The 13,309-nt window shown below is 43.6% G+C and overlaps 1 protein-coding gene across 5 annotated transcripts in view; it reads right to left on the reverse strand.

Moving 5' to 3' along the window:
- Positions 1-13,309, reverse strand: part of ATRN (attractin) — a 149,785-nt gene that overhangs the window by 86,192 nt on the left and 50,284 nt on the right. For all 5 annotated transcript variants that reach the window (XM_064419196.1, XM_064419201.1, XM_064419199.1 and 2 more), the window contains exons 5-11: positions 13,002-13,207; positions 11,869-12,037; positions 10,417-10,507; positions 9,047-9,290; positions 7,396-7,579; positions 4,984-5,138; positions 437-521 (exon numbers count right to left, since the gene is read on the reverse strand). In XM_064419196.1, coding sequence (XP_064275266.1) covers positions 437-521; positions 4,984-5,138; positions 7,396-7,579; positions 9,047-9,290; positions 10,417-10,507; positions 11,869-12,037; positions 13,002-13,207 — 1,134 coding nt within the window. The remainder of the gene's footprint in view (positions 1-436; positions 522-4,983; positions 5,139-7,395; positions 7,580-9,046; positions 9,291-10,416; positions 10,508-11,868; positions 12,038-13,001; positions 13,208-13,309) is intronic.

The raw sequence follows: 13,309 nt of genomic DNA on the forward strand, positions 1-13,309 counted from the left end.
TGTGAAATACATTGAAATGCACAATTATTAAGTAACTAAAAAAATAGAAATATATATAAAAATAATGACAAAAAAAATCTAATTCTTGAAAAAACTAAGTGAGCTGAGATAGTTTAGCCCAGTAAAGAAGGGCTGATGGGAACAGGTGAATACTGAAGACATTACAAGAGTGAAGATCTGAAAACTTTCAGAGATTCACAAATGGTTTGGGTGGGAAGGAACCTTAAATTCCACCTCATTCCACTCTCTGCCATGGGCAGGGACGCCTTCCACTAGACCAGGCTGCTCCAAACCCCATCCAACCTGGCCTGGGACCCTTCCATGGATGGGGCAGCCCAAAGCTCCATGGACAAGGAGGTTTGTGCCAGACCCTCAGCCCATGCTGCAGTTCCTCATCTACTTGTGTCCATTCCCTACAGAACACCTGTGCCCTTACCTGTTGTACAGCACAGCAGAGTGCCCAAACCTGTTGACATCGTGGTGCAGAGCCGGGCGAGGCAGCACAGACCATCGATCACAGGCTGCAAGTGACAGAAACAATTTCAGAAATGTTTCTCTGGACAATGAACAAGACAACTCACACAGCAGTTTCCTCCTGAGAGATCCCCAGGTACCTGAGATCCTTCAGCAAAGGCCCTGAGGGGCTGGAGCATGGCCAGGGCTGGGAACAGAGCTGGGAAGGGGCTGCAGAATCCCTGAGGAGCTGGGAAGGGGCTGCAGAATTCCTGAGGGAGCTGGGAAGGGGCTGCAGAATCCCTGAGGGAGCTGGGAAGGGGCTGCAGAATCCCTGAGGGAGCTGGGAAGGGGCTGCAGAATCCCTGAGGGAGCTGGGAAGGGGCTGCAGAATCCCTGAGGGAGCTGGGAAGGGGCTGCAGAATCCCTGAGGGAGCTGGGAAGGGGCTGCAGAATCCCTGAGGGAGCTGGGAAGGGGCTGCAGAATCCCTGAGGGAGCTGGGAAGGGGCTCAGCCTGGAGCAAAGGAGGCTCAGGGGGCCCTTGTGGCTCTGCACAGCTCCTGCCAGGAGGGGACAGCCGGGGGGGTCGGGCTCTGCTCCAGGGAACAGGACAAGAAGCTGTTTTTCCTCCTTTACTGCAGGATTTTTCACCATGTAACAAGTTCTGGTTTTATCTGTTTATACATTAATTATTTGCAGTTTTGCCCCAAACCAGTATCACTGAGAACAGAGGCTTATCTTTTTTTACTTTTTCAATTGCCATTATGTTCCTAGAGGGCAGATATCCATGTTTTTAAAAATATTTTTCACTCATCATAGCTTAAAGATTTGTGACTGTTTTTCTCTTTTAATACAATGTTAGATTATTCCATCTTTTCTATTAGCATAAAATTTATAAGTTCTGCTTCATTTTTTACTTGGTTTCTCAGGTAATTTTTTTCTTTGGGCAGCATGGGAGGAAAAAAAAAAACAAATTAAGAATCGTCTAAGCCACTGAGCAAAGGAACAGAAGTAGGAAAAGTCAGTCCAATTCATAACACTTAAACTTCATAAAGGGAATGGATCACCTTGGGGGCCAATATCCCAGAGGCACTTGGATGCAATTTATGCAATTAAGACAGAAAAGTCAATCTTCTGTAAAGATCTACAGGGCCCTCAAATACTCCTAAGACTCTTTAATATGAGATTAAACCATTGCATAGTGGACTGACCCTCTGGAAAAAAAAAAAAAAAGCCCACAAACCAAACTAGTCCATGCATAAACTGAAAGGGCAAAGAAAAACAAAGTTTTAATTTTTTACTAAATTGAATTGAAGAATTGTTGGATAAAACAACAGATGCAGAGCAATTTTCTTCAAGAACGCTGATAAAGAAAAGACAGAAGACACAGATTTAACACTTTGATAAATCGTGATTTGGAATTTATTTTTACATGCCATTTGCTCCATTTTCAAAGAATTTCACCTAGCCCAGCACCACTCCCAAGGCTAGCATGACAGTTCCAATTTTTAATGGAAGACTTCAGAAAAATTGGGCAGCAATTTGCAATTTTTTAGACATCAAGTTGTGTGTTATGTGAAGCCAAGAAACATGTTTTTCTAGATTAATAGAAGGCCTGGAATATTGTTTTCTAAGCTTCTTTGCCATTTTTAACCAGAGATCAAATATTGGAGAAACTGAGTAATTCTGAGACTACAAAGAATGTTCTCCTTCCTGACTTAACCTAAAACTTACAATGCTGGGATTTATTAAACATACTGTTCAAACAGAACATATCAGCTACAAAAACATCCAGCCTCTCCCTGTGCTTGTCATCAGAATTTTCATGGGGTAAATAGAAGAGTTTCAGTTTCTCTTCTGTAAGGAGAAAAGATTAATTTTAAAGCAGCACCTTTACATAAGTAGCAGGTGGAGGATTAAGTGAGGCATTTTTCCACACAAAGCTGCTGCAGAGCAGGAAACTTTGACAAGGCCAGGGAGACCAATTTTGGAGATAGGAAGAGCTAATTGGCCATTTCAGCTTGCAGAAAATAGGGAAAATACTGAGAGACAGCTCTGCCCAAGTGCTCACCCAACCCAAATGTCTACAATCCAAAGGCTTGTCCTGAGAATGGGGAATAGCACATGCACACAGCTGGATTGTTATCCTGAAACCTTCCCAAACTAGGCAGTACCTGGACAATTTGGACTGAATATGCCCCAAGTTGGTCAAGTAGAGGATGAAGGACAAGAAGCATTCAAGAATTTTTATTGCTCAGCCCCAGCACACATCTCAGTGCAAGCTGTTAGCATTGTCCCACAGAGAAAAAAGGTTTTATGTCCTCCCAATACTCATTGGAAATTTGAGGAGGGAAAATCAGAAAAAATTGATGATGTAAATATAATTAGTTACTACCAAAATAAGCCTTAATGACAAAGGTTAAGGAGAAGACCTGGGTTTGAAGCATTTGTTTCAGACTGGGTTTAATTCCACTTCTCCCCAGTCTTCCAGCCATCACTGTGACCACTAATTAATCATGATGGATAATCAACAAGATGTAAAAAATAAGTAAACCAGCCAGACAGTGTATTACAAAAGTAGGGAATAAAGACAATTATTAAGCTTCTTCACTGAAGGCCCTCAGTATCAACTGACCTTGCTTGGTTTCCTCATGCCTTGGGAACATTGAGGGATAGATAACAGGGGGCTAATATGGGCTTATTCCCGTGGAGACCAACGGGAGCACGACCAGGGTAATTAATTACTGCAGAGATAACTGCAAAGGTGTTTCTGCTGTGACACAAATGATGAGCCACCACCCTACTGCGTTCCTAGTCACCTGGGATAAGGGAAATCATGCACAATGGCTCCTGAAATGAAAAGAGAAGTGGTCTCATTTCTGAAAAAGAAAAACCTGCTCTCTTCTCTAAGGAATGAGGGGACTCAAGAACACTTCTCACCTACCATGTGAGGTAAAGCCAACGTAAGCTCCACACATCAGTGTATATCTGGTAAGAACTGGGGACGTTGACTACATCACTCATGTCATGTAACATGTTACCTAAACTTGAACATCATTACTGGCATGTTTTGTCAAATTAATGTGATTTGTGTTTTATGCTTGACAGAGTTCAATAGGTCAGATAGGGCAGATAACAGAATGCAGAAAGAAAAATCTATCACTGTTGCTACCAAAGTTAAAAAAAAAATCAAACTGTTTATGACTGCCACAGAATGACAAAATATTCTGGGCTGGATGACACCTTAAAACAATCTCATTTCAGCTCTGAGCCATGGGCAGAAACACTTTCCACTAGATCAGGATGCTCCAAGTCCCATCCAACCTGGTCAAATACCTCATTTTAACTCCTCAATTAAAAAAAAAAAAAGAGTGAAAATAAAGCTAAAATAAAGCTAGCTAGGAGCACACAAAGATTCCCAAGGGATGTAACTAGAAATCACAGGAGGCAGAATGGAATGGCTGCTAGAACAGAGAGCAAAAGGGCACAAGGATATCAAACCCAGATGGCCCAAGTATTCACTTGCATTTTCCTCTCACAAACCAGGAGTAAGATCTTGGTGGACGTCACTTAGAGATTTCAGGTTTACAGGATTATTTCAGGGAAGCCACATTTAGGGCATTCTGAGAGCAGAAGGTGAATGTCAGAGTACAGAGTGGCATTTTTCACCAGTGTGAATTATCTGCGTATGCATGTACCTTCTTTTATGTAATTTCACCTCTTCTTTCCTTGCTCTTAAACTCACAGTCTCTGGAATCCAAATCCACAAATAAATGCTGCCCTCTCCTGGCTACTCAAACTCAGCAAGTCCAACAGAATAATTTGACTTTATGATTGAATAAAGCAGTGCACTGTACAGGTGGAGTTTCAGCAGGGTCTAGTGCTTGTAACTGTCCTAAAAACTTGAATTTTTGATCAATCATAGATTAAAACACACTCAAAATAACAGAACAGATTTATGGCTGAGTCAGCAGTACAGGAAACAGCATCAAGTTGGGCCAGGGAAGATGCAGATTAGATATTCGGAAGTATTTTTTCATGCAAAGGGTTGCAAAACACTGGGACAAGCTGCTTAGGGCAGTGATGGAGTCACCATCTCTGGAAGTGTTCAAAAAACATGTGGATGTGGCACTTGAGGACATGGTTTAGTGGTGAAAATGGTGGTGGTGCTGGGCTGCCAGTTGGACTCGGTGATCTTAAAGGTTTTTTCCAACCTTATGGTTGGAAACCTCTATGGTTTTATGACTCTGTAACAATATGCAGTTTAAAACCTAATTTTTAATGCCCAAGGTTGTGTACAAACTGTTAACAAAAGAATTGCTGCTGTCTGTAATTGGAAATCACTGCACCTCATGTGCTTGGAATTCTGTAGCAAAGTTATGAGCTTCTCCTGATTGCAGATCCCTATGCCCAGCACCATTTGGGATAACATACCCACCACAAACCAGCATTCTGGAGACAAACTGAGGACAGCTCCCTGGGAACAGCCAAGTATTTGGGGGTTTGTTATTATTTCTGCAAGAACTTACCAATATCATAGGCCATGAAATCCGAAGAAAAGCACTTGGCTCCATGGCTCATGGAGGTGTCATTGTGAGTGTTTCCTCCAAACACCAGCATGGTCCCACTCACTATCACAGCTGTGTGCAAGTAGCGGAAAAATCGGCTGTCTTTGAGAATAGTCCTTCAGAAATAAAAATGTATCTATTAATGAGACTGCTAAGTACCTGGCAAAGGCAAAACACTCCATAAATCCAAGCTGAAGAACACTGAGGGTGAGGATAGTATCTAACTACTTTTCCTAATGAGCTGATTAACAATTACATTCCACATTGTTCAATTCCACCTATAATTTCATTCTCATCTTTCCATTTACTTTGCCAATTTATAGGAGAAATATACCTATGAGAGCCTCTTTCCAAAGCTGTGGATCTTCAAATCATCAATTCTTTCCCTAGGGATTCTCAAGTTTTCACTCTTATCTTTTGAACATACTCAGCCTGGGAAGACTCCAATATTTTGTAGTAACTCTGTTTTTATAGAAACACAAAGAAGTCTTTCACACTGGGTGGCATCTCTGCTCACAACTAAAAATTCTATTTTAAGGAAATCTATACAGCTTCTGAAAATGGAGCCCTACAGGTTAATACCTGCACAAAATGCTGGCTCATCAGTGACTAAATCGTGGGAAGCACTAATCAAACTCACCACTGATCTCAACTTCAATCAGGACTGATGGCACTGAACACAGAGGGTCGTTTTTTGGAGGATTTTACTATTCTTGAGAGGATTTGTGTTGAAAGAGGGGACTCTGTCCCTGTGCCCCCTGAGGTGAGAGCCCAGCTGCAGAGCTGCCCCAGCCCTGGGGCCAGCAGCAGGAGGACGTGGAGCTGCTGCAGAGAGCCCAGAGGAGGCCCCGGAGCTGCTGCAGGGCTGGAGCCCCTCTGCTCTGGAGCCAGCCTGGAGAGCTGGGAATGTTCCCTGGAGAAGGGAAGGCTCCAGGCAGAGCTCAGAGCCCCTGGCAGGGCCTGCAGGGGCTCCAGGAGAGCTGCAGAGGGACTGGGGACAAGGGACAGAGGGACAGGACACAGGGAATGGCTGCCACTGCCAGAGGGCAGGGCTGGATGGGATCTTGGGAATTAGGAATTGTTCCCTGGCAGGGTGTGAGGCCCTGGCACAGGGTGCCCAGAGCAGCTGGGGCTGCCCCTGGATCCCTGGCAGTGCCCAAGGCCAGGCTGGACACTGGGGCTGGAGCAGCCTGGCATAGCAGAAAGTGTTCCTGCCATGGCAGGGTTGGAATGTGTTGAGTTTTAATGTCCCTTCCACCAGGGGACATTGACTTGAGTGTGTGGTTGACACAACAGAGGGACAGGATTTGTTCCAGAGGGACCTGGAGCAGCTCAAGAAGAGGGTCCATGGGAATCTCACGAGATTTAAAAAGGAAGAGAGGGCCTAAATCACTCAACAATAAAAGAAAGAGTCAATGACACAAAAAAAAAAGCAGAGATAAGATGAACAGACAGTCCTACACTCTCCACTTGTTCAACAGGGCTTGCCAGACTGACAAAATAAATGTGACAAAAGAAAATTGATGCTGCAGGAGTTTGGAAGAACAATGTCACATTTGTTAAGTTTCTGCCTATTCAGCCAGATTTGTCCACTCCATGGCTGAAGTGGAAGATCAAATTAATCCAGAGAGGAAGTGGGGTTATTTCTGTGTATACAACCAAGCGGGAAGGAGGGGGGCTAGAAATTAGTCACTCATTACCTTCCTCATCAGTACAGACTCACAAACAGATGTTGCAGAAACACAAGCTATTTTAACACCCAATAAGAGATGTAGTGACTCAAATTTACATGTCTTAACCCAAAAGACAGTCAGGAGCCTTTAGAATCAACATCAAGAAAAACACAGAATTAAGGAAAATGTATTTCACCTCTGTTGCTCTAGGCTGTGAAGTGTGGCTATAGCTTTTTAATAAAACTCACCTTTGGGCAGCAACAAATCATAGAAGATTTCAGCTTAAGAAATGAACATTTCAAGCAGTTACAGAGCCAGAAGAAAATAGGGTTATAATAGAAATTCTTTTACAGTCTTAACTGCAGAATGGATAATCACTCGCTTGACTGCAGTAACTGCAGTAATATGCACAGGCTGTACGGCTAGCAACAAAAAAACATCAAATATTTTTCTTTTCAGCTTGAATCAAACAATAGATTAAAATGGATTTCTTGGCTTGTTCACAGCCTTGATTATATTGATTATATCATTCTCTATTCATAAGGAGACATAAAAACAAGAGATACAAGAGCACAGCATCTATCCTAAATTCAGGGAGATATAAACCACTGTACCCTCATCAAATATCCATCCTCTTGTTCACTACAAACAAAACTGACAGGGCAGTAAACAGGAAAAAGACAGAAGAAGAACCACTTACCACATGCGAGAATCCACTTCATATTTGTACAAATCATCTGCCAGCCTGTACTTGTTGGCACTAAATGCTTTGTAACCCCCATGGATATAGATTGATCTTGTACTTGGATCATAAACACTGCTGTGACCATATCCTCCTTGCACCAGAGCTCCGCTTGTCTGCAAGATGCTCCAGGTATTTGTCACTGAAAAATACGAGTGACAAAACATGGTTCATTTCTGTCCATTAATAACTCATCAACAACATGGTGAAATAAATTGGGATTCCCCTGACTCAGATCTAGACACTGTCTCTATCACTTCATATCCAAAAATATTCCCCTTCAAAAAGTCTGTTGTCAAGAAGCATTGCCAGGTATTTTTAATTGGAGCAGAAATAGCTCTTCCACAGTCATTTTTTACATTTTACAGACAAGCTAAGTAAATGAGAAATAAAAAGTAGACAAATAATAGATTGCATTTCAATGACATGAAAATGCCAGCACTGTGACTTGTTGGAATGGGACTCAAGAGCACTTTTACTTTTTATCTGTATATAAATATATATATAAAGCCAGACAGCACTGAAGCCAAGTCTGACTGTGAAGAACACTGCAGTTAAAAACTAATATGTAATTCATGATCCTATATCTCACTCACTAAAATAACATTGGTCTGAAGCACTTTAGACATATTATAATGGCAACTGAAATAAAAATACCACATTACACACCAATCTCTGTAGTAAGTGCTGAATGAAACCCTATACAAGCTTCCCAATTGCAGGCCAGAGCAGGCACACCAAAGGCAAAGGAAGTAAACAGTCTGCAGGATCACACATGGCAGAAACAAATCACTGCCCCACAGGCTCTCGTTCTCTCTGGATCTCTACAAGAGGAAGAAATCTCACTCATATGGATTCCAGAGAACCAGCTTCTGGATCAGCCTGACTGGAGGATAAGAACAGCAGATGCAAAGTGCAGACAGGGCCACTATTCCTGAGAATAACCAGCACACTCCTGTTGTGAACTTCCTGTGCCTAGCTACGAACCCAACGTGGTCCGTGGAGCCAGGAATGTGCCTCTATTTCTGAGCTAGGTATGAGTTCAGTTTGCCTGGAAAGCTTCCTCTGCTTCTCCAGTGGTTATGCTAGAAATCTCTGGATCTTAAAATCAGAGTCTGGACCATTCCAGGATACAGGGGTCAAATCCTATCAGGGATATGGGAATCCAGAAATCCAGCACCTGTTTCCCAGGTTCCCCAGCATCTGCTGTTGGGGACATGCGTGTCCTGTTAAGGAGATATTTGGTCTGAATTGTTACAGCCATTATTATATTGCAGAATTAAAAAATAATTTCAAAAGTGTTTGTTTTGCCAGAGGGAGAGAGGAAAACTAATCTAAATTGTTCCAGAGTTGCCCTGTTTTACCTCTCATTTACAGCTTTATATCTTTGGGACCTAACACCGTGTATAAAGCTGGAGGCACATGGCTTGCCTGCTCATTGGGTTACACAAATCTGTTAGGTTCAACTTCTTGTACATGCAAACAGGAGGAGGAGGATAACACATGTGCCTGTGTTTTGCTATGTGAACACAAGCCATGTAATAACTTCCAAACCAGCTGCTACCCTGGCAGGGCCCGGCAGGAGGGCTGCACTCCCTCCCTCACTCACCCAGGTTGTACTCCTGGACGTTGCTGATGTAGCCGTAGAGGGGGCAGTGCCCGAAGAGCACCAGCATGACAGTGCTGTTGTCCTGCAGGGTGACCATGTGGGCCGAGTGCCCCACCACGGCGTACTGCTCCTTGGCCCGTGGTGCCAGCATGGCCCAGCTCTGCCTGGGGATGTGGAACACCCACAGCTGGCTGCTCACATTGCCCGTGGCATCCAGCTTACCGCCATACATGTAGATGTTATCCTGAAAGAAGGCACATAAGGGCAAGGAATGCAGCATTTAGGAAACAGCTGTTTGGTAAGCAATGAAGTTACTGGTCTGAAGTTACTTAATAAAGTCCCCTGGAGAGGGACTGGGGACAAGGCCTGCAGGGACAGGACACAGGCAACGGCTCCCACTGCCAGAGGGCAGGGCTGGATGGGATCTTGGGAATTAGGAATTGTTCCCTGGCAGGGTGTGAGGCCCTGGCACAGGGTGCCCAGAGCAGCTGGGGCTGCCCCTGGATCCCTGGCAGTGCCCAAGGCCAGGCTGGACATTGGGGCTTGGAGCAGCCTGGCACAGTGGAAGGTCTCTGCCTGCAGCAGAGGACTGGGACTGGATGATCTTTAAGCTCCCTTCCAGCCCAAACCATTTTGTGATTCCATGATGAATTTCCATATTTTGAGGTTCTTCAAGTGCTCTGTTTGTGAATGATGGTGTGTAGAGTTTTTTGAGCATTTGTGATTAAGTTTTGCTCAGGCCTGCACTGTTTGACCTAAACAACATTCCAAAACACAATGGTCAATAAAAGATCAGCTCATTTCCTTTCCACAGACTTTGCCATCCTGCTGATATCCTCACATGGTCTGCACTCACAGCAAGGCACACATGTGAGAAAGGAGATAAAAACTGTCAAATCCACTTGCTGTGTCAGATGCTGGAAGATTAGATTCATAAATTTACTTGCAGAGCAAGTAACAAAAATCCCTAATCCCCCAGCTGTGCTTTGGTGTCTTGGACAACAGAGCTCATAAAAATATTCATGTGATCTACATAAAAGGCAGCTGGGGAACTCCAGCAAACTCAGCCTCAGGCATTCTTGTCAGCATAGACAGCAAGAAGGAATAATGGACTCACTGGCCTCAAAAAGTCATCTTCAAAATCTCTGGAAAAAGGGAAAAAAGGAGCACACATGCAGAGACTCTACAGACTTCTTAGGACAGCCACCCAAGGATTCCCTGGAGCACAAGGGTACAGCCTGGACCAAGCATGGACAAGCCTCTGAATGAGGAACACTTCTCCCAAAGCCAGGCTGATCTGGGATAAGGAGTGGGAAACAAGAGAAAAAGGGGAAATCAGCTGGGAAGTGAGTCTGGAGCACTGAACTTACCTTGTGCAATGCCAATGAATGACCATATCTCATCTCTACTGAGTTCACAGAGCTGTTCAGTGGAAGCCACTCTTCAGAAATGAGATCATACCTGTATAATTAAAACTTAATTACTTTCCAAGGAATAGGTATTAAAGCTGAGAATATGACTGGTTGTCCTTTCTGAGATTTGGGGAAGATTATTTACCAATATAGTATGTTAGACATAATTATTTACTGAAATAATAAATCCTGCCATGATTTCAGCATGCAAAAAGATCATACAAACTACTTATGGGTTAAAAAAAACAGTTGAGCCTGCTCTGTTACTTGACATCCACATATTGATTTCCTTTGCCCTGTTTTCTTTTCCATACAAACCCAAGAGCTAGTGCATTGCCTCTTAAGCTGTGACAACCTACACCACCTTTCCCTCAAAAAAGTAGGCAAACTTTACAAATAAACTTCAATAATTTCCAACTACTTGATTAAAAAAACTCTGCCAGTGCTTAAAAAGCACTTTTTAATTGTGTCTTTGCCATTTATGCTTAAAATAACATAAACCCTCTGCCCTGAAAATGACTTGTGGCTTTTCATTTAAAATAAGGCGCTGTATTTGCCAAGCTTAGGGCCTTGTGAGATAAAATCATCTCTGAGAAAGCATTCAACAAAGCCATAGGGTATCCTATTAAAAAACAAGGTGTGACTTTGGAGGAGTAAATTGTGGGTGCAACTAGCAACTGTTCTACATGTTCTACAGAGTGTTTTCAGCTCCTCTTCCCCTATAAGAACTATTACCTCAAGATGTGAGTGCAGAATACACAGCTCTCACTTAGGTCCACCAAAGTGAGGTATGTGAGTATCTCTGGAAAAAAATCCAGCTTTTGCCTAAATCTGCCCTAATACAATACAAAAGCTGGGTTTTTTTAAATGGAGTATTTCCCTGAAATACACAATTATTACTTTTTATTTTAGTTACTGTTAAATCTCCTCAAATAATTGCATAAATGCCCTCATCCTAATGCCACTCCCTGTTTGGTGCCCCATCCACTGTGGATTATCATCTAGAGTAATCAGTAGGTGTTGATTAAGGAGCCAAAAACTCAAGTCACACACACACAATATAGGGAAGAGCTAAAAAACACTGAAGCAAAATGACCCTCTTTGAATATGAGGCTAGATATAATTTAGGAGCTGGCCCAGAAATATACAGAGAATAGTTAAATGCTGTCAGACACAGATAAATCATATGCTCACTGAACATCAGGAACCTTATGCTTTTCTTTTCCAAAATTAGCACCCCTTAGCAAGATTTTCCCCCATCTCAGACATAAGCCTGAGTTTTTATTATGGTTGTTTTCCCTTGCAGATGAAGCACAGACCAAAGCAAAGCACGTCAGGTGACATTTCCTAAAAATAACTCTGAAATCTAAGTTCCTATCTTTAGTTTTTATTATCTGGGTTTATACTCACGCTAAAACCTTCTGAGAGTCAGAATGATTGAAGACATAGCCTCCAACAATCCACATTTTATTGTCATGGATGACGGCTTTGTGAGATGCTCGAGCAAGCTTTGGAAGCGTGTATTCTTCCCGGGTCCAAAATGACTGGTTTGCAGGAAGAGGAACTGAACATCCAGGACCTGGGAAAAGAAGGTTTCAAAATGTTATTTTTCCAAAGCCAGTATTTCAGCTGGAGGTCAATCTCCTGCTAGTGCCGTAGCTGGCTGCATTTAATATGAGACTAATTCTTACATGTCAGTAGGTCTTTGCAAAGGAAACATGTATGCTCAGGCCAGATCACTGCCAAGTTGGACATGGCTGATCAGCTCAGCTGGACATGAGAATGAGGCATTTCACATGTTCTAACAGGTCAACTATGGCAACCAGGCTCAAATTTGCTTCAGGTGCATCGGAATGAGACTTGCAGGAATGCCTGTACACCACAGGTTAGTCCCTCTTTGGATGGTGACAAAGTTGCTTTTAAAAGCCATCATAAAAAACCACAGAATCACAGACTGGGACAGCTTGGAAAGATCCCCTTCCACCCCGCTGCCATGGCAGGGACACCTTCTACTATCCCAGGCTGCTCCAAGTCCCAATGTCCAATCTGGCCTTGGACAATACCAGGGACCGAGGGGCAGCCACAGCTACCCCGGGCACCCTGTGCCAGGGTGTCGTGCTCATTGCAAAAAACTTCTTCCTTATAGCTAATCTAAACCAGCCCAGTTTCAATGTAAAGTCATTCCCCTTTGTCCTGGTATTCCAGGCCTTTGTCCAACATCCTTCTCCAGCTCTCATGGAGGCCCTCTGGGCACTGGAAGCGGCTCTGAAGTCTCCCTGGAGCCTTCCCTTCTCCAGCTCTCCCAAACTGTCTCCAGAGCTGAGAGGCTCCAGCCCTTGGAGCTTCTCTGTGTCCTCCTCTCCAGCATAACTATCCTTCCACATACAGTGTGACCTTTTAAATTTGGAAAGCAGATACTCTGTTCCTAGTCGAAATGCTAACACTTGTCATGCAGGACATTCCCACATACTCCCAGTTAAACTGACAGCTCCATAGATAGAAAATGCACCCCCAAAGTTCTGTGTATCCCCCAGGAGACTCACCTTGCCAGCCTGCAGAGCACACACACGCTCTGGAGCCGTTGAGGCTGCAGTGGCCCCTCTCAGGAGCCCCGCAGTTCCCTGGGCAGTAGGGAATGTCACAAGCCTCTCCCTTCCAGCGCTCGGCACACTCACACTGCGGGGCCATGGTGCTGCTGTTGAGCCTGCACTCCCCCTGCCCAGAGCAGTTATTGGGACACATGTTGAAACTAGGGACAGAGCAAAAAGCAGTTTGTCAGGAAGGCAAGAGATTCCCAAGAATTATTAACAAAGGCAAGAGTGATGCTGAACAAAGCGAATACAAATCACTA

The sequence above is a fragment of the Passer domesticus genome, chromosome 4, assembly GCF_036417665.1.
Source record: "Passer domesticus isolate bPasDom1 chromosome 4, bPasDom1.hap1, whole genome shotgun sequence".
Lineage (NCBI taxonomy): Eukaryota > Metazoa > Chordata > Aves > Passeriformes > Passeridae > Passer > Passer domesticus.